This window comes from Lampris incognitus, chromosome 9 (assembly GCF_029633865.1).
Source record: "Lampris incognitus isolate fLamInc1 chromosome 9, fLamInc1.hap2, whole genome shotgun sequence".
NCBI classification, from domain to species: Eukaryota; Metazoa; Chordata; class Actinopteri; order Lampriformes; family Lampridae; genus Lampris; species Lampris incognitus.
The window spans coordinates 8,178,246-8,201,510 of NC_079219.1; the positions used below are offsets into that span (position 1 = coordinate 8,178,246).

General features: G+C 48.3%; 1 protein-coding gene across 2 annotated transcripts in view; it reads right to left on the minus strand.

Annotated features, from left to right (window-relative positions):
• cicb (capicua transcriptional repressor b) overlaps nt 1-23,265 on the minus strand; it is a 71,143-nt gene that overhangs the window by 5,127 nt on the left and 42,751 nt on the right. The window contains exons 7-21 of one of the 2 annotated variants that reach the window (XR_008810725.1): nt 21,370-21,502; nt 21,043-21,221; nt 18,384-18,522; nt 17,423-17,520; nt 16,271-17,288; nt 16,008-16,147; nt 15,681-15,841; nt 9,685-9,875; nt 7,893-8,369; nt 7,429-7,760; nt 7,132-7,289; nt 6,733-6,884; nt 6,307-6,441; nt 3,490-3,621; nt 2,119-2,589 (exon numbers count right to left, since the gene is read on the minus strand). Coding sequence is in view for 1 of the 2 variants with exons in the window: in XM_056286226.1 (XP_056142201.1) it covers nt 2,300-2,589; nt 3,490-3,621; nt 6,307-6,441; nt 6,733-6,884; nt 7,132-7,289; nt 7,429-7,760; nt 7,893-8,369; nt 9,685-9,875; nt 15,681-15,841; nt 16,008-16,147; nt 16,271-17,288; nt 17,423-17,520; nt 18,384-18,522; nt 21,043-21,221; nt 21,370-21,502 (3,735 nt within the window). In the remaining variant the exon portion in view is untranslated. Of the gene's footprint in view, nt 1-190; nt 2,590-3,489; nt 3,622-6,306; nt 6,442-6,732; nt 6,885-7,131; nt 7,290-7,428; nt 7,761-7,892; nt 8,370-9,684; nt 9,876-15,680; nt 15,842-16,007; nt 16,148-16,270; nt 17,289-17,422; nt 17,521-18,383; nt 18,523-21,042; nt 21,222-21,369; nt 21,503-23,265 lie in introns of those variants that run through there. The other variant, XM_056286226.1, reaches the window with a different exon arrangement.

Genomic DNA, 23,265 nt, shown 5'->3' on the forward strand with positions numbered 1-23,265 from the left:
GTCAGTCCTACTTTTTGGCTTTCATTGAAAAACAACGTTGAGGGGTGGAAGTCAACTGTGTGGAGAAGAGAGCCGGATTAAGGGGACAGCGAAGTCGCCACGTTGGCCATGTTGCCTCCAAAATAACGAAACCGAAATCAGACGGTGCTCGTGCAGAACTCGACTGGTCGCCAGCAAAGGAAGCAATCGGTTCGATTCAACACCTATTTTATTTGTATACTGAAAGATACAGATACAAACTTAAATTATTCATAGAAATTCCTCTCTTGCGGTAATGTGACAGCAAAACAAGGAGTATAACACAAAAACGTTAATATCCATATTTATTACTGTGGTTTTTTTGTTGGTTTTTTTTTTTTCCATTTCATGTTTTACCTTCAATAAGCGGGCGTCTTTAAAACTCAACTTATGGTCAATGACACATTTTTCTTTAATAATATAACGAGTCTACCGACCCTACAGTAATTATGTACAACACAACCAAGTCTTGCACAAAGACAACCGATAATAAATCCTACCAACTCTTTTGATTAATCGCCCTTCCCTCACTTCCGCACAGTGCGCCCTCTGGCGGCCCAAGAAAGGCGGACCCCAGAGAGAGCGATAAAGTGACAAAGGCAGGAAGGAGGGAAGGAAATAGGTGGAGGAAGGAGCAATACACGTGGTGAGGCTATAGAATCAAACTTAGCGAGGGAGTGATCGGAAAAGGATATACAGGGTTGTCTAAAAACGTACTGCTTATTCTAAATGTAAAAAAAGTCCCAGTTTTGTTTCGCTCTGTGAAATGAACAATAATTTAAAAAGAGCACCACAGGGTCCTTGCTGACTCTTTGGCGACCGAAGGGAAAACTAGACTGGAGGAGTAGTTGTGCAGGTGTGTTTCTCTCTCCCTCTCTCTCTCTCTCTCTCTCTCGTTTTCTCACGCATTCTCTCACACATACACACACGCGGACACACCCTGTAGCCTGCCTCCGGAAAAAAAAACGATATTAAAAAACTGGTATGAGAAAGAAACAGCTGGCTGGGATGAAACATCTGCCAGCGGTCAGGAGGAAGAGGAGTGAGGACCAGGGTACACCACAATGACATGAGAGTAGCAATAGCTGTAGGAATAACACATTAACGTAGTAAATCCGAGAACAATGAGAATGCTGAATAAAAATGAAAATTGTTCTCTTAAAAAAAATATTAATAAACTGCTTGGCAATTGAGGCTTGCCCACCCCCCTCCCTCCCTCTCCTGGAAAAAAAAAACAACCTTACAAATCTAAGGTTTGGTTGAGGCAACTAATAAAATTCAGTCCAAACACGAGCCAGGATGTGCCCGTCGACTACCTGGCCCGCCTCCTTCCTTCATGGCTGGCGAATGCGAGGCACAGGAATGCTTGGTTCCCACGTACTGGCGCCTGCTTAGGTCAGTCGCAGGGAGGACTTGGCCAGACAGATTATTCGCAGGAATGATGGCACCGCCGAAAGTCCACTTAAGTTTCAGTCAGTCAGTCAGTCACGAACGGACCTCCCCTGAAGGTCCGCGGTAGAGCGGAGAAAAGGGAAACGATAAAAAAGGATCTTTCCGATCCATCTCCATGGCGACTGGTTCTCCGTCCAATCAAATTCTCTCTGGCGGGTGAGGGCCCAGCCCTCTATAATGTTCTGCAGGAATAAACATGCGAACCATAGGAGAGTGTACATACGGGTTGCTCCTCTTAAGCAGCAACTCAGCGCTCCTCTTCCTATAACCCTATATAATCGGTAAAAAAACAAAAACAAAACAAAATTAAGTTCATATGAGAACTCAAGGAGTACTGAGTCTCGGGAAAGATTACACAAGTCTTTCAGACGCTAATGAGGACTCGGCTTCAAGGCAAATATTGAGCAGTTGAATTAAACGGTCCACAGTTCACTGGCATCAATGGAAGCCTTATACAAGGTTGTTGATATGAGAGTGCTAAGTGTGTGTGTGTGTGTGTGTGTGTGTGTGTGTGTGTGTGTGTGTGTGTGTGTGGTCTTTCTTCTATGGTGTTTTTATGCCACTGGCATTTCACATGTCCTTTGTTTTGGTAAAAAGGAATTAAAGTTTCTAAACTTAAACATCAATGCCCCAACATTGCATACACACTCCGTCTTTGTCTTGCTCACTCTCTGAGATTGGTCGCCAAGCACAGGAAGAGTCAGGATTCGACCTTAAGAGGAGGAGGAGGACAGCGTGGCTTCTGAACAATACATTAAAAGCAGAGAGGGGCGGCCATGATGCATGACTTAACAGTCGCTAACCAGTCAATATGATTTGGCAGCGTCCCTCATCTTGAAGAGTCCTGTGAGTCACGAGGCTCCTCTGGGCTCGGCTCTCCGTCTCGCTCCGCCTCTTCTCCCGGTGGCTCCCCACCTCCTCCCACAGATCCTTCCCCTGATTGGGAGCCCGAGGGCCCGGGGAGGGACGGGGTGGAGTCAGGGCCCCCAGTGCTGGAGGCTTCAGATGGGGCGGCTGTCTGCATGATCTTCTGCCGCACCTCCCTGATCTTCAACTGCAGACACACCTTGGTGGGGAAGACGTCGGAGTATCGTGTTTGGAAGGCCGCGGTAGCCTGAGCTGTGGGGAATTGGGGAGGGGGGGAGATGAGAATGATTAATTAAAAATGGACATGAAATTTCCTCAGCGCTCATCTTCTCAAGCCTGATCGGCTCTTTTCATGAGGGCTAATAATCCATTTTATTAGACAAATACTGACTGTTAACATGTGTAGAGAACAGGAGCGAACGCCTAGAAGTAGTGGGTTGTAGTAGAAAAGGATCTATTAGTGCCGGAGAGTCTTTACTGGTACCTGTGGAGAAATTCATTCTCTAAATTTGCCTCATCCTAACACACTGAGGAGCACTGGACAGGGACCAACTCCTATATTCTGAGGCCAGTGTCCTGAATTCCCTTATACTGGACACCCAAATTGTCATGTCTTTGGAGGAAACTAGAGTACCCAAAGGAAAACCCTCACAAATTCCACAAAGGGAAGTCACAGACCAGGGACTTGGAACACTTTCTTGCAAATCATTGGCCATGGAACTACCACAACTTTCATAATATTTACCCCACTCGCGGTAAAAGAAATGCCCAAAACATCATTAAGGACACCAGCTACCCCGCTCATGTTCTGTTCTCTCACCTTCCATCTAAAAAATGTTAACCAGAGCATCAAATCACACACCACCAGTCTCAGTAATAGTTCCTCTCCACAGGCAGTCAGACTGCCGAACAGCTGACGCACCCATATGCACCTTACATTGATGTGTTATTGAGTACTCATATAGTCTATGTAGGTGGGGTTTTTTTGGGGAGTGGTGTCTCCTTTGCCATAGTGCCCCTTGTGTTAAGGCAGAGAGCGCCAGAGCACAAGAATTTCATCGTATTCTAAATAAATATGAGAATATAGCTGAACTTGAGATGACAGTGTTAACCGCTGCGCCACCATGCTCTACGCAGAAATGCATCACTAACCTGATGGGAAAAAGCCATGCTCCTGGAACAGCTGCATCACGAGCGCCCTCCTCTGGTCCAGGGTGCGCCGCAGGGAAGAGTAAGGTACTTTATCGAACTCCAGCTCTCCCAAGATGTCCTCTCCATCTGTGCCTGAGAGAGGGGAGTGAGGATGGGAGGAATGAGCTCGGCTCTCTTGATAAGCTACGGGAGTTTAGCTTCTGTGTTTATTCAGGTCTCTTCAAAGCACTTCGTTAATATACAGACAGAAAGGCAGGGTTACACGGGAAAAACACTCGTGCAGGGTTGTGCACTCAGGGTGTAGCGACACAGTCAACTCCCTATTTGGTTTGATAAGACGATTCAGGGCTCATGGTTCAATACCACATCGTGCTCATTTGGAGAACAAAACCCAATTTCCCACTGGCAGTTGATGATGTGGGTTGTGATGATTAGCTTTGGGTAGCAAGACAGATCTGGCTGCCTGTGGTTCTCGTGACTCTCTCGGCCTTCTGGAGGGCTTCTTTAAATCTTACCTTCACATCCTCATACATGGCAAAAACTACAGATCTGCTGAAATGTATACGGGGGGGGGGGTGATATTCAGGCTCCAGCATGTTGACAAGTTTTCGAAATCCTTCGTCCTCAACTACTGACTATGGTCTCCAGTCTTTGGCAATAAAATGCCAACAGTTCAGGGTGCCTCAGTAGCCAAATGCTTACAGCGCATACCACATGGTTGCAATGTTGCCGGTTCAAATCCAGCCAGTGACCTTTGTTGCATGTTCCTCTCTCTCTTTCTCCCCATCTTTCCTCTCTATCTATACTGTCGCTGTTGAATGAAGCAGAAATGTCAAAAAAATATTAAAATAAAATAAAATGCTGATGCTTGGTGTTAACTCTTTCGCCCACTGACTTGATGCAGCAAGTGACTTTTTAAGAGTTGTTTGGCGTTTTGCTAATTTATCAGGTGGCAACTGTAGCTTGTCCTTGTAATCCTATTGTAGATAGTGCAGTACATAAGTGGTGTTTAGCCGTTGTATACTGTAAGCCATAGTGCACCAGTAGAGCTTGCAAATAAGTCTTTGTTCGGTCCACAATCTAGTCACCGTTTTCTTGCCTCTGTGCAAGAAAACCAAAATTATGCCTACAACTGACTTGAAGTTTGACGGAGCACCCTCTATTTCCACCTCCTCCCCTATTTCCTTGCCAACATTCAATCACTACTGCCAGTGAATGCCGGGGTCAACAACAGGTCAGTCAAGCAAAACTGACCTATGCCTATGGCGCCCTCTTGCGTTAACATTAATAAATGACATCTACATCCTCTGGGAGTAACAATTTAATTGACTTGATATTGCAATCAATTTTTCAGCTTCACGATGCATATCATATTTTGAATCGCAAAATACTGTGCCGCAGTGCATTGTTACACCCCTAGGGTGCACAACCTCTGCTTCCGTCCAGCCATTATCCAAGCCGCTTATCCTAATTAGGGTCGCGGGATGCTGGAGCCCATCCCAGCAGTCATTGGGTGGCAGGCGGGGAGACACCCTGGACAGGCCGCCAGTCCATCACAGGGCCGACACATTCACACCTAGGGACAATTTAGTATGGCCGATTCACCTGACCCACGTCTTTGGACAGTGGGAGGAAACCGGAGCACCCGGAGGAAACCCACGCAGAAACAGGGAGAACATGCAAACTCCACACAGAGGAAAACAAACTGGGATGACCCCCAAGGATGGACAACCCCGGGGTTTGAACCCAGGACCTTCTTGCTGTGAGGCGACCGCGCTAACCACTGTGCCACTGTGCCACCGCACCCCTGCTTGTTAGTTCAAATCCAAGCTATAGGTTTTCCACCACTAACTTTGCATTTGTGTTAGCCTGAAATTACCTGTTATCATTACTACTTTCACATACTAGACCGTCACAGCTGTTAGCAGGCCGTAAAATGTCGTCAACATTAATGACTGTTACACTAACAGGCTGTTAGCTGTTAATGTCTGCCGGTAATGAAGTTGTAGCCAGCAGTTACATGGATGACATGTATCAATGTATGAATCTCTACGCAATGAAACAACCAGTACAGTGTATCGGCCATCCTCTGCCAAATCAGTTAAATGAAAGGAAAACTTTACAGTTTTTTCTCTCTCTCTTCTTCCCTTACAAAAAGTTGTGGTGCAGGCACTTGCTGGGTTGCTGCTCAACAAAGCAAAACTGTGGGCGTACTGGTGGCGAAGCGGTCTATTCCATTGCCTACCCACATGGGGATCGCCAGATCGAGTCTCCGTGTTGCCTCCGGCTTGGTCAAGCGTCCCTACAGACACAATTGGCCGTGTCTGCGGGTGGCACGCCGGATGTGGGTATGTGTCCTGGTCACTGCACTAGCACCTCCTCTGGTTGGTAGGGGGAACTGGGGGGAATAGCACGATCCTCCCACGCGCTACGTCCCCCTGGTGAAACTCCTCACTGTCAGGTGCTGGTAACTCCACATGTATCAGAGGAGGCGTGTGGTAGTCTGCAGCCTTCCCCGGATCGGCGGAAGGGGTGGAGCGGTGACCGGGACGGCTCGGAAGAGTGGAGTAATTGGCCAAGTGCAATTGGGGAGAAAAGGGGGGCAAAAATCCCCGCCCCAAAAAAAACCAAAGCGAAATTGTAACGGTGTATGACATCCCCTTTCTCTCAGAGACACCTTTAAACTGCTAAGTAAAACAAAATACCTGACTCACATTCCTCCTGGGTGATCATTATATTTCCACCTAATCTTAAACGAGCAGGAGAAATAAAACTGTCAGCAGGGATGAGGAGAGTATCAGCCCGTCTGTCATTTACCTGCTCTGTCGAAGGTGAAGATGTCTCCCTCACACTTGGCAGCACTCTTGGGTGTGTTTGGCTCGGAGCTGCAGCTGGAGCGCCGTCTGCTCTTCCTCTTAGGAGAAACTGGGTCCTCTGTGGAGGAGTCCAGGTCTGGATGAAGCAGAGGACACAATCTGTCACAAGTCTGTTGGCATACCGATGACATCATCCGATACTGGAAATAACTGATATAATCTATTTGCATTTGTTCCAACAATGATTTATGAATAACCTCTGCACAAATTGCAAAATGTTTTTTTTTAATGTTCCAGTGTTTATCATGAGTCACACTGCTCTAAATCCAAGGAGCTCTCTCACAGTTACCGAGACCGAGTTCAAAGTTCAGAGGCAACACCACTGAGAGAGCGAGAGAGACAGACAGAGAGAGAGAGAGAGAGAGACCTGTGGAGTTCTTCCTCTTGCGACGGTAGCTGCCCAAGATGGCGCGGGGGGACGTGGCTAGGCTCTGCAGAGTGGGCGAAGGCAGAACCTCCTCCGGACGGAATTCTGGCAGCTCGGCAAAGCGCTCCTCGAAATACACCTCGGACAGCACCCTGTCAGATCAGCATGTGGAAACAGAGATGTGAATATACACACAATCGTGTTGTGTGTGTGTGTGTGTGTGTGTGTATAACCACGGCAAAATATGCGAGACGAGTGAAGTGAATTTTTCTTATGCTCCCCCACCCCGCTTCATGTTGTTATGGTCTTGTAAATCACGGTGCACCTGTTGGTCCTGGAGAATAACCGACTGCTTCTGCTAATGATATATACGTGAAGCTCACTTTGATATTTACTCACTTATCCACAGAGTCAAAAGTCTTCTTGAGCGGTGGGGGGCGGGCCTTGACCTTTTTGGGTGGGGGGCCATCTTTCTCAGTCTGAGGGGGTGGAAGGGCAGGTTCTGTAGCAGAGGGAGGGGGCAGAGGAGAAGAGGGCAGGGATTCCTTCCAACCACCCTGCACAGAAACACAGAAAATGATGAGGCATAGCAATATACACACACACACACACACACACAAGAATACAGATAATGAGTTGATACTGATTGGGTGTTTTGTATCTGAACACATAAGGGCTGGATGGCTCCTTTCTCACCTCCTTGGTGGCGATGTTGTCCCTGCTCCGTGTGTCAGAGGAGTCCCCCACGCTGGATCCCTCAGGAGGCCTGTCAGAAGAGGGGGGCTCATCTGCAGGGTGTATAGACGGAGAGCTCATCTGGCCTGCTGACTCAGGCTCGAAGGAGAACCGAGTGTTGGATGCGGCTTCCCTCTCCCTCTCCCTTTCCCTTTCCCGCTCCCTCTCCCTGTCTCTCTCTTTCCCTCGACCTCCCGCTTCGTAGCTTCCCACAGGGATGTTAGCCACTGTTGCCTTCACTTTCTGGGGGGTTCTGACTGGATGCTGGGGTAGTTTGGCGCCAGGTGCACTGCCTGTAAAAATCAGGGGGGGAAAAAAACAGCATTAATTAATTTTAAACAAAGCAGAGAAAAGATTAGGATGGCTTAATGTTGATAATCTGAAAAACAGAAGTCTTGCAAGAGATATACCAGACACAGTCTTACCAGGTATGTGGATCTGTGGAGGGGGGCTGCAGGGTCGCATTGAGATAGCCAAACCACTGGGAGCAGCCACTGAGCTGCTACTGATGGTCTTACTGGGGACTTGAGTCTGCCTCTCCAGCTGCCTGTCGGTGTGTGCCAGGAGCTCAGCCTGCCGCTCAGCCGGCCTGTCCATCTGTCTGTCCTGAGACAGGTGCCTGTCTGTCTGTCGCTCCAGGTGGGGTGGGGTGTTGTGTGCGTGTGTCATCAAGGCTGGGGCTGCAGTGTGCTTGGGCAGAATGTGCGGGGAGACGCTGGAAGGACTGGCGACTGAATACACCATGCTTGGGGGCACAGTGGTCATGGTGACCACCCCTGTTGCCATGGTGACACCGGGTGAAGGAGGGTAGATGGCAGTGACTATCTGGCCCCCGGTGCCTGATGCAGAGGCTGGGTTCGAGGGCTGTGGGGACTGTGCTGGGGCGAGCAGTGGTGGCTGACCTGGAGAAAAGTAACACAAAGTTCACCACGCTGAAGGTTTCTTTTTATACCTCAAGACAGGGCTGTGCGATACGACCATATATGACCATATACATCATGTGACAACAGAAAAACGCCTCGTTTCATATTTGTTCTATCGTTTATTTCATTGTGTCGGTAATCACACTCTTCAGGGAAATATTTCTCGTCATTTGGACGACGCATTCTTTTCCACAGCACGGACACAGGCAGGAAATGTGCATGAAGGCAACACAAACTGACATAGAGGAGAGCGAACGCGACACAGAGCAGGCTAATTCTGAGTAGGAGAAGGACTCCAGCCAACCCAGACAAAACGAGGATCTCGTACCTAAAAGAGGAGCTACTTCTGTTGCATGAACGCCGTTTGGGTATGAAAAGTCTGACACGGACCAGAAAACCGTACTTTGTAAATTATGCCGCAGACCTGTCTCCACAACAGACTCCAACACCACTGACCTCTTTCACCACCTACGCAAGAATCGTGTCAAATAGCATGGAGAGAGTCTCTGGAGGAGAGCCACAAAAGTCCAGTCGAGTGCTCAAAACTTCTATTTACCGGTTTATATTTTATACAATTCATTCATTCATCTTCAGCCGCTTCTCCGGGGCCGGGTCGTGGTGGCAGCAAGCTAAGTAGGGCACTCCAGACGCCCCTCTCCCCAGCAACGCCCTCCAGCTCCTCCTAGGGGATCCCAAGGCATTCCCAGACCAGATTGGACATGTAGTCCCTCCAGCGAGTTCTGGGTCTACCCCGGGGTAGACCCAGTGGGTCTATACATTAATATTTTATCTTTTGCTACATGCTTAATTGAAAATCTGCACAAAAGTTCTAAATAAAAGGAGACGAGTGAGGACCTTTTATTTGTCGAGTATGTAATCAGAATCAGAATACTTTATTTATCCCTGAGGGGAATTTGAGTAAATAATTCAAAATGTAATATAAATTAGGCCTCTCCATGTGGTCAGATAATACAAACTACTCATCGAATTCACTGAAAATGTGCTATATCGTGAAATGCATCGTTATCTGGATATGAAATAAACTATATCAGGATATGAGATGTTGGCCATATCACACAGCCCTACCCCAAGATGTCTCACACATGTCTATTTCATTCTGATACATCCCATGATGGCCCAGTATACAAATGTACAGTATATAAATGCTCAGTATACAAACGTACAGTATAGAAACGTACAGTATAGAGACATACAGTATACAAATGCTCAGTGAAGAAGTACTACAGAAAAGCCATGGTGCCTTTGAAGTCCGACGCATCTCCATCACACTAACCTGCTATCAGAGGTTGCACCAGGGTCTGTCCAGGGGGCGCAATGGCTGTAAAGCCCAGCGTTGCTAAGGGCGATGGAACGTACGCAGATCCTGGTGCTGGCAAAGCTTGCTGGGTGGGGGAGGACCCTGTCGTTGTGGAGACCAGTGGCAGAGTGGATGGGACCCCTGGAGTGGACTGGACATAGGTGATCCTTGATGGGAGGAAGAGCGGGATAAGGTTGAGAGCGATAAGAGAGAGAGAGAGAGAGAGAGAGAGAGGGCAAAGAGTGACACAAGAGGGAGCATGACATTTTTGGTTATGAGAAATGTCGAATTCGGTGCAGTGGTACAGGCACAAAGCTGTGGGGGAACGATAACCAACCTGAATAGGAGTGAGGGGGTCCACAGTCCATTTGAGAAGGAAAGTTGAAGAGAAAGACAAAAATGCTGCAGTGCACGGGGGAGGGGGAGGGGAGGGTCACTGGATAAGTGTGCATCAGAGGCACACAGGATGACTAGTTTTATCGAGCTGTATTTTGTGTGTGTGTGTGTGTGTGTGTGTGTGTGTGTGTGTGTGTGTGTGTGTGTATACCCACAAGGAGCTGAGAGGGTGTGTGGGGGTGGCAGGCAGAGGCAGGCTAGGCCATCAGCAGCATGACTAACACTAAACCATCCAGCTCCAGAATAGAGGTGCACTGCTACAGCTGCCGCACCGTAACTGGAGTTTCACTTTCTCACATCCTCCGCCCGCTGTGCTCGCAGTGCACCGGTACCCGCTCGGTGGTGCAGTATTTCATTTTAACTCTCGGGATAACAGCCATTTATCAAGTTATTTTTCAGAAAGCGCCGCGTGTAGCCAGATGGAAAAAGAAGACTGTAGTGTGGTTATTAACACTATCGCCGCCATCGATGAGCTTTTCCATCATTTACGAGGGAACACTTCCCCGCCACTGACAAGATATTCCAGCAATCCATACTTTCACTGTTATACGGTGGGGGGGGGGGGGCGTTACACGCACACAACACACATGGACAGAAAAAACCTGGTTTTCCTGCCATCACAAGATTTTTGCGCAGCGCCCAAGTCAATCGAGCAAGAAATATGGAGAAAAAAGCACTGTTAATATGCAGTGCTCAGTCTAAAATAAATCCACCTGATAAAAACGCTACGCCCTCCTGGGCAGACCCTCACATGAATGCCACCAAGTACCACATGAAATGGGAGATCAGGCTACCATAATTTCAAAGCCCTTAATAAATAAAAGACTTCAAATGTGGGGGCGTCCGGGTAGTGTACTGGTCTATTCCGTTGCCAACCAACATGGGGATCGCCAGTTCGAATCTCCGTGTTACAGACACAACTGGCCGTGTCTGCGGGCGGGAAGCCGGATGTGGGTATGCGTCCTGGTCGCTGCACTAGCGCCTCCTCTGGTCGGTCAGGGCGCCAGCTCGGGGGGGGGGGGGCATAGCTCCCACGCGCTACGTCCCCCTGGCGAAACTCCTCACTGTCAGGTGAAAAGAAGCGGCTGGCGACTCCACATGTATCGGAGGAGACATGGTAGCCTGCAGCCCCTCCCCGGCTAAGCAGAGGGGGTGGAGCAGCGAGCAGGATGGCTCGGAAAAATGGGGTTATTAGCCAGATACAATTGGGGGGAGAAAAAGGTGTGTGTGGGGGGGGGGGGTGCTAGCAACATAAAAATAAACACTCTGGCAGGGAAAGTGTTAAAAGACAAAATCACACTAATTCTGAAGTGACAATGATGGAATGACTGAAGATCAGCAGTAACCCCAGTCTGAGATGAGTGAGGTGTATGTAGATGTTTAATCCAGTGATGCTCAACTATATGTACCATGGAGGGCTGCATGCCCCCCCCACCACAACCATCACAACCCAACACTCCACCACATGATTTGACTGACTAGTGTTCCTCTGTAAGGTTGAAGGTGTGTTACTTTGTGAAATCAGTTGCAGTAATGTCAAGTTGGGAAGAAAACGTGCACACACATGCCTCTAAAAGACAAATGGTTGCGTATTACTGGCAGGTTGTTGAGATTTGCCACATAATACAACGTGATGCATGCCAACATGTAGGAAGTCACAGGAAACCATCATCAAGTCGAGTTCGTAAAGCTCAACTGGCTAAAACAAAATGTGAAGAATACCATTGGACAAAGGTCTGCTGTTTTTATGTGTGTGTGTGTGTGTGTCACTGGACATACACTGATGACCAAAACATTATGACCACCTGCCTAACATGCTGTTGGTCCTCCGTGTGCTGCCAGAACAGTGCCGACCCACCAAGCAAGGACTCTTACAAGACCCCTGAAGGCGTCCTGTGGTATCTGGCATCAGAACGTTAGCAGGAGGGGCCTCATGTACCAATCGTTACTATGGGCAAATTTGTGCATACACACCCATGGGATTTTTCAGCCCTCAAGATTGTCAGACAGTCAACAGCAAAGCATGATGGTTATTTGCAATTCCTTCCTCCTAACATTTGCTGTCTACCTCTTGCAACGAGCAATCGCCCAACCCTGCAAAGACATCAGTGTTAGCCCATCGGTGTCTAGATTCAGGGTTACCCAGGTTCTACACTGGTCTCTGAGACAAACTTCAGGGCTAAAAAATCCCATGGGCATGTACGCACAAATTTGTCCAAAGTAACGACTGATACATGGAGGTTCCGGGTCTTTCAAGTCCTGTAAGTTACGAGGTGGAGCCACTGTGGATCCGACTTGTCGGTCCAGCACACCCCACAGAGTAGTGCGGAACGATTTGGGAAAATAATCTTAATTGTGACTTTTTTAGACCAATATTGCAATTGCGATTTCAAAGTCAAAGTCAGAGTCAAAGTGTCTTTATTGTCCCTTACAGGGGAATTAGTTTGCAGCCAGTATAATAAAACTCTCACACAAAAACAAAACATACAAACACCAAGGCAGAACTGACAACAGGACATAGTGGGCAAGGAGAACCAAAGGAGTTCAAATATACAGACCAAGGAAACAAGCGATCTGCAGACAACAGACAAATACTATCTACTATTTAACAATTGGATGGCAGTGGGGACAAAGGAAGCCTTGTATCTCTTAGTCCTAATACTGGGCACCCTCAACCGACAACCTGAGGGTAACAGCTCAAACTCTGGCTGAAGGGGGTGACCTTGGAACTCCAGAAGGGAAGTAGCCTTTCTGAACAACTTCCTATTATAAAGGTCAGTAAGCTGGGCTTGATGTCGCCCTTAAATCTTGCTAGCCCATTTGATGAGTCTCAAGCCGTTTTTTATTGGCCAGAGTCAAGTTACCAAACCAAGCCACAATACATTACATTAAAACTGTTTCAGTAAAACTTGTATAAAAGAGTCATCATCTGCATTTAGTATGGGATTTTTTTCAAATTCATTATCTTCTGTGTTATTCACTAAACACAGCAATAAATCATTCGATAGTACGATCAACACAAGTCAACATATAACTGCTCTTTCCTGCAGGCCAGGCCTACGTGTTATGATGAAATGAGATGAACCGATGCATGAATTGATATGAATAACATATCTTTACTGAACTGTAAAAAGAAAAACCTTCAATCACAGTAGAATATTGACTGACTGGCTGATTTAACTTTAAGCCTTGTAAACATTTCTGCTTCCGGTGTGGGAAGATGGCCGCGCGAATTCGCGTTTGCAGCGGCCTCACCCAGTGCCGGTTTCGGAAGATGGTGGCACAAATTCACATTTGCAGCGGCCTCACCCAGTACGGTCCATGCAGTGTCTTTGTCCACGTCTAAGTTTTGTCTTCGTTTGATGGCTAGGAGAGCTGGCGCTGGATCGGCTGAGAGAGCGGGGCAGGCTGAGCTAACTGCTAGCCCATGCAGCCCGGCAGTTTGGATAACACCAAGGGCGGTCTGGCGGCGGCCTCACCTGGCGTTGACTGGTGTTTTTGATGTCGTCGTGAGGAGTGCGGGGAGGTGTGTCGAGGGTGTCTGGCTGCGAGAGCTGGCACTGGAACAGCTGGGAGAGCTTGGTCTGCTTTGCCCGGTGGGCCCGGGCACCACGGCCCCTGCCTGGAGCTGCGCTGGAGGAGGAAATGCCGAGGGCGGTCTAACAGGACGCGGAAGCGGGGCGGGCTAAGGTAACTGCTAACCCATGCAGACCGGTGGTTCCAACAGTCATGTTTGAACCTCATTCATATGGAGATATACTTTCGAGCATTTCGGTGAGTGATTCCTGCCGGATGGTATTTGGCCTACTTGACACATTAGTGGTTGGGTTTTTAGCCAAGCAATTGTCATAGACGGCCTTGTGATGCGTTCTTATATGCTGGAACAGGTTTGTAGTGTTGCCCCATGTTGTAGCTACGGTACCAAGGCATGTTCTGCACAATACCGGACTCTGTGCAGCATCTTCTTTCCTAAATCCAAAATAGGTCCAGAAAACTGACATACTGTTCCTCTTTGACACTTAAGTCACCTTTTCAGTGTTCGGTTCTGCCGAGGCCATTTTCACAAGATGGTAACATTACTAGAATCAAAGCGTAGCATGGCAAGTTGTTTTCTTCATTTACTGCTCTCACTCGCATGTCATGTGAGCGTAGGGTAGCATGTGTGTATGTGAACCCCACATGGCCACGTGTTTCCAACCCTCTGGTTAGATTATGTAACATAAACTGTCCCTAGGTGTGAATGTGTGTGCCGGCCCTGTGATGGCCTGGCGGTCTGTCCAGGGTTTTTCCCCGCCTGCCGCCCAACGGCTGCTGGGATAATGACTCCAGCATCCCCGCGACCCCGAGAGCAGGATAAGCGTTTTGGATAATGGATGGATGAGAAAAAAAAAATTTTTTTTTTAAATCGCAGCCTTTGCAATTTGAAAATTGCATTCTATTACATTGCGATGTCAGTTTGAATTCGATTTATCGTTCAGCCCTACCACAGATGCTCAACCGGATTGAGATCTGGAGAATTTGGAGGCCAGGGCAACATCTTGAACACTTCATGTTCCTCAAATCATTCCAGACCAATGTGTGCAGTGTGGCGGGGTGCATTATCCTGCTGAAAGAGTCCACTGCCATCAGGGAATACCGTTGCCATGAGGGGGTGTACCTGGTCTGCAACAATGTTTAGGAAGGGGGCACCTGTCAAAGTAACATCCACATGAATGCCAGGGACCCAGGGTTTCCCAGCAGAACATTGCCCAGAGCATCACACTCCCTCCACCAGCTTGTTGTCTTCCCACAGTGCACCCTGGTGCCATCGTTTCTCCGGGTAAATGGCGAACAAATACATGGCCATCTATGTGATCTAAAAGAAAACAGGACTCATCTGACCAGGTGACCTCCTTCCACTGCTCCAAGGTCCAGTTTCGATGTTCACGTGCCCCTTGTAGGCGCTTTTGATGATGGACAGGGGTCATTGTGGGCACTCTGACTGGTCTGCAGCTACGCAGCCCCATAGGCAGCAGGTGTCCACGTTCACGCTCCTCCACACAGCACTGTGTATTGTGACATATTCCTCCCGTAATCATAATTATAATTTTCTGTGACTTGTGCCACAGTAGACCTTCTGTTGGTTCCGACCAGACAAGATAGCCTTCGTTGCCCTCACACATCGATGAGCCTCGGACACCCAACACCCTGTCACTGGTTTGTCTCTCCTTGGACCACTATTGGTAGGTACTCACCACTGTTGACTGGGAGCACCCCAAAGCCTTGCTCTGACCCAGTCGTCTGACCATAACAATTTGGCCCTTGCCAAAGTCGCTCAGGTCTTTACTCCTGCCCATTTCTCCTGCATACAACACATTGACTATGAGAACTGATTGTTTGCTTACATCTAATATACCCAGACCTTGACATGTGCCTTTGTTTGGCAATGCTCAACGTTAACTCAGTTCACCTGCGAGTGGTCATAATGTTTTGGCTCAGTGTACGTGATACTGTCAGCAGTCGATCTGATCCCATAAGGCTGGTGATGCCTGTAGGAGGTAAGTTTATCAACATATATGTGAGTACACGTTCTGTACCTGGTAGGTGCTGGTGGTAGGAGCACAGCCTGTGAGGGAGCTGAACCCTGGGCAACTACAGCAGCTGTTCCCACCGTCACAGGGTAGGGGCTGGTGGGGTGCACTGCTCCACCCTGGGGTAGCTGTGACTGGACTACAGGCATGGGAGCAATCTGGATGATCTGAAAGGACAGAAAGAGAGAGGAAAAAAAGGAGAAGGAAAAGGGAGAGAAAAGGAAGAGAGGTTAATAAGTAGTTAGAAAGAAGTGTAGCGATTTAAAATGTCTACAAGAAAAACAAGGTGGGAAAACTTTCATTGTCAGTGCCTTCAGTTATGTGCTCACTCACCTTGCTTCCTCCCTGAGCGCCGTTCTGGACAGGAAGAGGTGGAGCCACAATGGGGAACTGCTGTGCAGGGGCTGCTGCAGTCCGCACTGTTGCCATGGGGACCAGCATTTTTCCCTGGAGCACTGGGGACTGCGTTTGCACTGAGGCAAAGAGAGCAACAAAGAGCAATTGATTATTAGTCAGCAGGAGAGTACATATGTGCCTAAGGGCTTGCAATAGCCTTTTGTTAAGCATTAATGATAGCTTATCAACAGAAACCTCACCTCTTGCCCCTGGACTGACTACTCCCACTGCAGGACTTGAGGTATATCCTGTCAGGGAACTTGAACCTGGCTGCTTCCCATTGGCTAAGGACACGTGTGAGGGCGGAGCTGTGGGCAGGTTGAAGACACTCGTTGGCTGGCTGAGCTGTTGGGGGGGACTCTTGGGGTTTGTGCTGGCAGGTAGGGTGGGTAGGATGTATTGGACCTGTGTGATGGCCTTACCCCCAGGGGGCGGCAGGGAGGGGGCAGAAAGGAACTGAGGCTGAAGTAGTGGCAGGGTTAGGGGTCCATTGTTTTGGTTGTGCGAGGCTGAGACAGGGGGGGCAATGGGGGCTTGCTGCTGAGGGGACTGCTGCTGGGGGGAAGGGCTGATGAGCTGAACAGTAGGCTGGGCAGGAAACGCCCCGCCTAACACCAAATTAGTGACTACTCCCCCCGGACCTGTTCCTGCACAAACTGGATTAGGTGATGATGAGGAGTAGTACCCACCCCCAGTGACCGCTGCCCCGCTTCCTGTTCCAGAGCCTATCAGAAACTGTGTTGGCTGCTGCTGTGGGGTCAGGGACTTCCGGTCTGGAGGGTGCGGACTGGACGAGGTGCCGCCGTCTCGGGGTTTGCTGGCGATGGAAACCGGTGTGCTGATCACGGGGCGCACAACGTTGGTCACCACTGTGGAAGCCACCCTCACAGCACCCATGCCAATTAGTGGGCTAATCCCCATAGGACCCATGGCCGAGAGAGTGGGCCCTCCTGCTGGAGAGCTGGAAATGTCTGACTGGCCTGAAGAAGAGAGAGAGAGAGAAGGAGCCACTGCTCCACCTCCCTCTCCACCAAATCCATCCTTAGCCTCACCTCCTCCTCCTCCCTTCCTCCTACGGTCTGAAAACCCACCACCTCCTGATCTATCATCATCATAGCGCTTGGTGGTGGGGTAGGAAGAGAGAGAGACACTCCTGCCATGCGGGGCGGGGTGAGATGAGGATGATGCAGAGGAACAGATGACGGGAGCAAAGCCTCTCTGAAGGAGAGACAGAGAGAGGAAGAAATATTTCAAATATCATAAAGAGTATGGCAGAAGTTAACTGGTTTAAAATGGCGACACTTATCTAATCAATTGAGACCAATCAATGGCTATGGTGGGAAGCTGGTTACCTTGCGATCGCCCTCGTCTCCAGAGCCGTTCTCACTATCACTGTCAGTAACTCTCTCTTTACACTTTAGGTCTATAGAACTGCTGGGATAAGGGTCTTCTGTGGATAGAAAGCAATTGGCTACAGTTAAACTGGTCATTAAAATATACTATGTGACAGCTCTGTATGTATAGAAAAATAGATTTATTAGCATTCCTGTCAGATTGTTAAGGGAAACAATTATGATTTTCAACATAATCTCTTTAAATATGTTGTAGGGATGACAGTCAATTAGCAGCCATGACACTACACGGGTTTGCGCGTGTGTCTCAAACGCTAATGAAATCCATGGATGTGAAGACTCCAATAAGTACTTACCACTTTGCCACTACCTTTGGTGGGCGACACTGAAACAAGCTGACTATAAGAAAATGGGAATAATGGCGTTACATAACGCTGTTGTTGTGAATTCCATCAGCTGCCATATAAAAAAGGAGATTCATGGATTTTCTTCCATTGATTCTCTGTTTCAAGGATTCTCCACACAATTTCAGAAGCCTTTGTGTGTCAGATACACATAGGACTGTACAGCATTATGGCTGCTAATGAAGTGTTATCCCTACAACATGTATATATACGTATATAATACTGAAAATAACCATTTTCTTTTCCCTTTTAAAGGTGTGATGTGGAAGTGGCCAGGCTAATATGAGCAACATAATGAGAAGGAGAGGGAGCTTATTGAAAGTGATGCAAATGTCAAATTTCAATAAATACAACCATTTTCAGGGCCAGTATGGATTAATATGATCTGATTTTTAGGATCTGAGCTCCAAAATCATGTTTATATGACAACAGCACTAAGGGAAGGATGTCAGTGCAGACTCTCAAGACTTTGTGACAATGTGGTGCTGAGGAAAGACTAACATGTGGTACGGCGCACACCAGTATTACTGAAGTGCTGACCTCTACTGATTTCTTACCAATGACATCATCATCTCCCTCCTCCTCACAGATGACCATACGCTCCTCATCACTGGTCATGTCTTCGCTGACCCCCCGCAGGGACTGCGACAGGGGTGGGGCACGCCCTGTGAACTGACTCCCTCCATCGCCACACATCTGGCATCACAAAGAAAACAGGTATTTTAATGAACAAAGACAATATGGCTGCGGTGCCTCCGTAGCCGAACGGTTACAGCGCATACCCCATGGCCACATGGTTGCAACCGTTGCCGGTTCGATTCCAACCGGCGACCTTCGTTGCATGTCATACCGAACTCTCTCTGTCTCTCTCTCGCTCTCTCTCCTATTTCCTGTCTAATAAAAAGGTTAAAAAAATAAATAAATAAATAAATAATAAAAAAGACAAAACAGCTGTTGTTGCCAATCTTACATTCATCCATCCATCCATTATCCAAACCGCCTATCCCGCTGTTAGGGTCGTGGGGATGCTGGAGTCTATCCCAGCAGTCATTGGGCAGCAGGCGGGGAGACACCCTGGACAGGCCACCAGGCCATCACATTTTCCTTTAAAATTCTTCTTTTTTTTTTTTTAAATACAGATACACCAATCAGCCAAAACATTAAAACAACCTGACTAATATTGTGTAGGTCCCCCTAGTGCCACCAAAACAGCTCTGACCCGTCGAGGAATGGACTCTACAAGACTTCTGAAGGTGTCCTCTGGTATCTGGCACCAAGACGTTAACAGCAGATTCTTTAAGTCCTGCAAGTTGAGAGGTGGGGCCTCCATGGATCGGATTTGTTTTTCCAGCACATCCCACAGATGCTCAATCGGATTGAGATCTGGAGAATTAAGAGGCCAAGGCAACATCTTGAACTCAAACTCTGCCATGTTCCTCAAACCACTCCTGAACAATGGGTGCAGTGTGGCAGGGTGCATTATCCTGCTGAAAAGAGGCCACTGCCATCAGGGAATACCATTGCCATGAAGGGGTGTACCTGGTCTGCAATAATGTTCAGGTAGGTGGTATGTGTCAAAGTAACATCCACATGAATGCTAGGATCCAGGGTTTCCCAGCAGAACATTGCCCAGAGCATCACACTGCCTCGACCAGCTTGCCTTCTTCCCATAGTGCATCCTGGTGCCATCTCTTCCCCAGGTAAATGATGCACAAGCACAAACACATGATGTAAAAGAAAACGTGATTCACCAGACATGGCTACCATCTTCCACTGGTCCGTGGTCTAGTTCTGACGCTCAAGTGTCCATAGTAGGCACGTTCGGCAGTGGACAGAGTCATTACGTCACTCTGACCGGTCTGCGGCTATGCAGCAAGCTGCAATGCAATGTGTGTTCTGACACCTGTCTATCATAGTCAGCGTTAACTTTTTCAGCAGTTGACTTACAGTAGCTCTTCTGTAGGATCAGACCAGATGGGCTAGCCTTTGCTCTCCATATGCATCCATGAGCCTTGGGTGCCCATGACTCTGTCACCGGTTGTCCTTCCTTGGACAACTTTGGTAGGTACTGAACACTGCATACCGGGAACATCCAACAAGACCTGCAATTTTGGAGATGCTCTGACCCAGTCGTCTAGCCATCACAATTTGGCTCTTGTCAAAGTCGCTCAGATCCTTATGCTGGTCCATTTTTCCTGCTTCCAACACACCAACTTCAAGAACTGACTGTTCACTTGCTGCCTAATATAGCCTACCCCTTGACAGGTGCCATTGTCAAGTAATAATGTTATTCACTTACCTGTCAGTGGTTTTAATGTTCTGGCTGATCAGTGTATTCTTATGCTGAATGTCGCACCTTTTTAAAGCTTTGTAATGTTCGTAACAGGCAGTCACCACGGATAACAAAACTCTGATGCAGCAACTTAACTGGAGAGCAATGTAGCCTATTTGCTAAAGCAAATGCCGATTGACAATTGCTGGTGATAACTAATGGAGAGCACATACCAAAGGATTTTCACAATCGTAGCAACGGAGAACATTACACATTTAATGACTTCTTTTCCGTCCTAGTCGTGCACACAGAAAGTCACGCAGATCACATCTTTTTCATGCAGGCATATGATGTCATTGCCACACACTACAAGAGGATCTTTTTATTTTTTCCCTCCCTTTTTCTCCCCAATTGTATCCAGCCAATTACCCCACTCTTAGATCCATCCTGGTGTCTGCTCCACCCCCTCTGCCGATCCGGAGAGGGCTGCAGACTACCACGTGCCTCCTCCAATACATGTGGAGTCGCCAGCCGCTTCTTTTCACCTGACAGAGAGGAGTTTCACTAGGGGGGGTCGTAGCGCGTGGGAGGATCATACTATTCCCCCCAGTTCTCCCTCCCCCCTGAACAGGCGCCCCGACCGACCAGAGGAGGCGCTACTGCAGCGACCAGGACACACACCCACATCCGGCTTCCCACCTGCAGACACGGCCAATTGTGTCTGTAGGGCCCGACCAAGCCGGAGGTAACACGGGGATTCGAACTGACGATCCCTGTGTTGGAAGGCAACGGAGTAGACCGCCACGCCACCCGTGCGCCCCTCTACAAGATGATCTTGAAAATTTGTCTGGGACTCAAAAATGCTGGCTGAAAACCTTTGACCTGTGCTTGGCATAAGTCACAATTTGTCAAACAATGTATGCCCCTCTGCTGCCCTGCCCTACCTGAGCCAACTCTGCCAGGGCCTGCGTGTTCCCCCTCTCGCTGCGCTCCAGGCTGTGCATGGCACTTTGAGAAAAGGCTCGTGGACGGGTCAACTGACCCGCGTGGGCCTCAGCTGCACTTCTCTCAGACACCCCGACCATACTTGACCCGACACCCTTCAGCTCCACAGAATGGGGCTCTGTCAGAGGCCAGAGGGCACACAGTTTAACGTTAAGAGGACTGAACAATGTTAGAATCCTGAACAACGTTAGAATCCTGCAACGGGACTTATTGGTTTGGGTGTTAGTGTGTGTATACAGGGGCTGTTGGGTAGGAGTGACACTGACCCGTGGTCTCTGACATGCTCCTCTCTCTGATATCTTTGCCCACCGGGACCCCACGGCCCTCAGAACTGGACTTCTTCCGGTCTTTGTTGCACCACTTCCAGTCTGGGTGGGCTTTGAAGTGGGCCTCCTTCACCTTGAAAAAGGACAGGGGACAAAGAAAAGGAAGAGGAATTTATGAAAGGGTAGACTAAGAAGTTGATGAAGAGAGATACAGAATCCAATCTATAAAGCGAGACCCAAATAAATACCTAACATCCTAAATCACTGTTGCGTAGTTATGAGTTCTAGGCTGGCAAACTTTCTATCAGATCTGACTCGTGTTGACAAGTTTGAATCCAGACTCAAAACAATTTTTTTTTAACCAACATTTAAGCCCTCTTCATACGTCTGTGTGTGAATGTTTTGACAATTTTATGTTGCTATTCTTTGTTTACTGCCAGTTTATTCCGCGTTAAAAGCCTTTTTGTCAACTGCCGTTTTCTTAACAAGACCAGGTCAAAACCTAGTACATGGCTGGACCGTGTCAGTGTTCGAAATTGTGGCCAGTTTGTTACAGGGATAGTCAGTGGTGGCGTCTTTAATGTGAATTCCTGGATATTAAAAGTTCATCAGCAATTTTCTGTAGTGGTCCCAGTCATATTTAGTGTTAAAGTGTGCTTAAGTAGCATATCACATGACATGGTTAAAGACCCCCTCTGAGGAATTCCCCCCCCCCCCTTTCTCCCCAGTTGTACCTGGCCAATTACCCCACTCTTTCGAGCCATCCCGGTCACTGCTCCACCCCCTCTGCCGATCCAGGGGGGCTGCAGATTACCATATGCCTCCTCCGATACACGCGGAGTCGCCAGCCGCTTCTTTTTACCTGACAGTGAGGTTTTTCGCCGGAGGGACATAGCGCGTGGGAGGATCACGCCATTCCCCCCAGTCCCCCTCCCCCGAACAGGGGCCCCCGACCGACCAGAGGAGGCACTAGTGCGGCGACCAGGACACATACCCACATCCGGCTTCCCACCTGCAGACACGGTCAATTGTGTCTGTAGAGACGCCCGACCAAGCCGGAGGTAACACGGGGATTCGAACCAAAGATCCCCATGTTGGTAGACAACGGAATAGACCGCCACGCCACCCGGACATGAAAATCAAGTTTTAACCTCGTTAACATGTCCATGTGATGTTAGAGTAATGTTACAAGACATATCAGCAGCAAAATAAGCAGTCATATGGCAGTGTACCAAGGACAGACTCAAAACAACTGACTCAGTCAGGCAGGATTTGATATGTCACAAACCTAAGGAATCAGTTCCAGTAATGGACTGGATGGCGCTTTAAATATTATGTGCACCATTGTCAGCGATAAATGCCGGCGGAGAAGCCAGGTGTAGCTACTATTATGTCATAATTTTGCCAGCTGTAAGGTTCGCCACTTTCAAAACGACAGCAGAGACGTGTTTTTTTTTTTTTTGGCTGCAACTTGACAAAAGGAGAAACTGTCAGCCATCACGTATTACCAAAGCATCTGAAAATCAGAGAGAAATGGGTGCGGTTTATTTGGAAAAATTGTAATGTCGCCACCAAATTTCCAGAGAAAACCCGGGTTTGCAGGAGTCGTTTTCAAGAGCACCGTTTTTAAACTTTATCGCAAAAACGGATGGATTCTGCCACACAACTTGTACTGAAGCTCAACGCTGTGCCATCTATTTAGCCCAGGGACGCAGAGTACAAGCCAACATGCTGGTCAACCGGTAAGCTTATTTTTCTCTGGGGCGTCCAGGTAGCATAGCGGTCTATTCCGTTGCCTACCAACATGGGGATCGCCAGATCGAATCACCATGTTACCTCCGACTTGGTCAGGCGTCCTTACAGAAACAATTGGCCGTGTCTGCAGGTGGGAAGCTG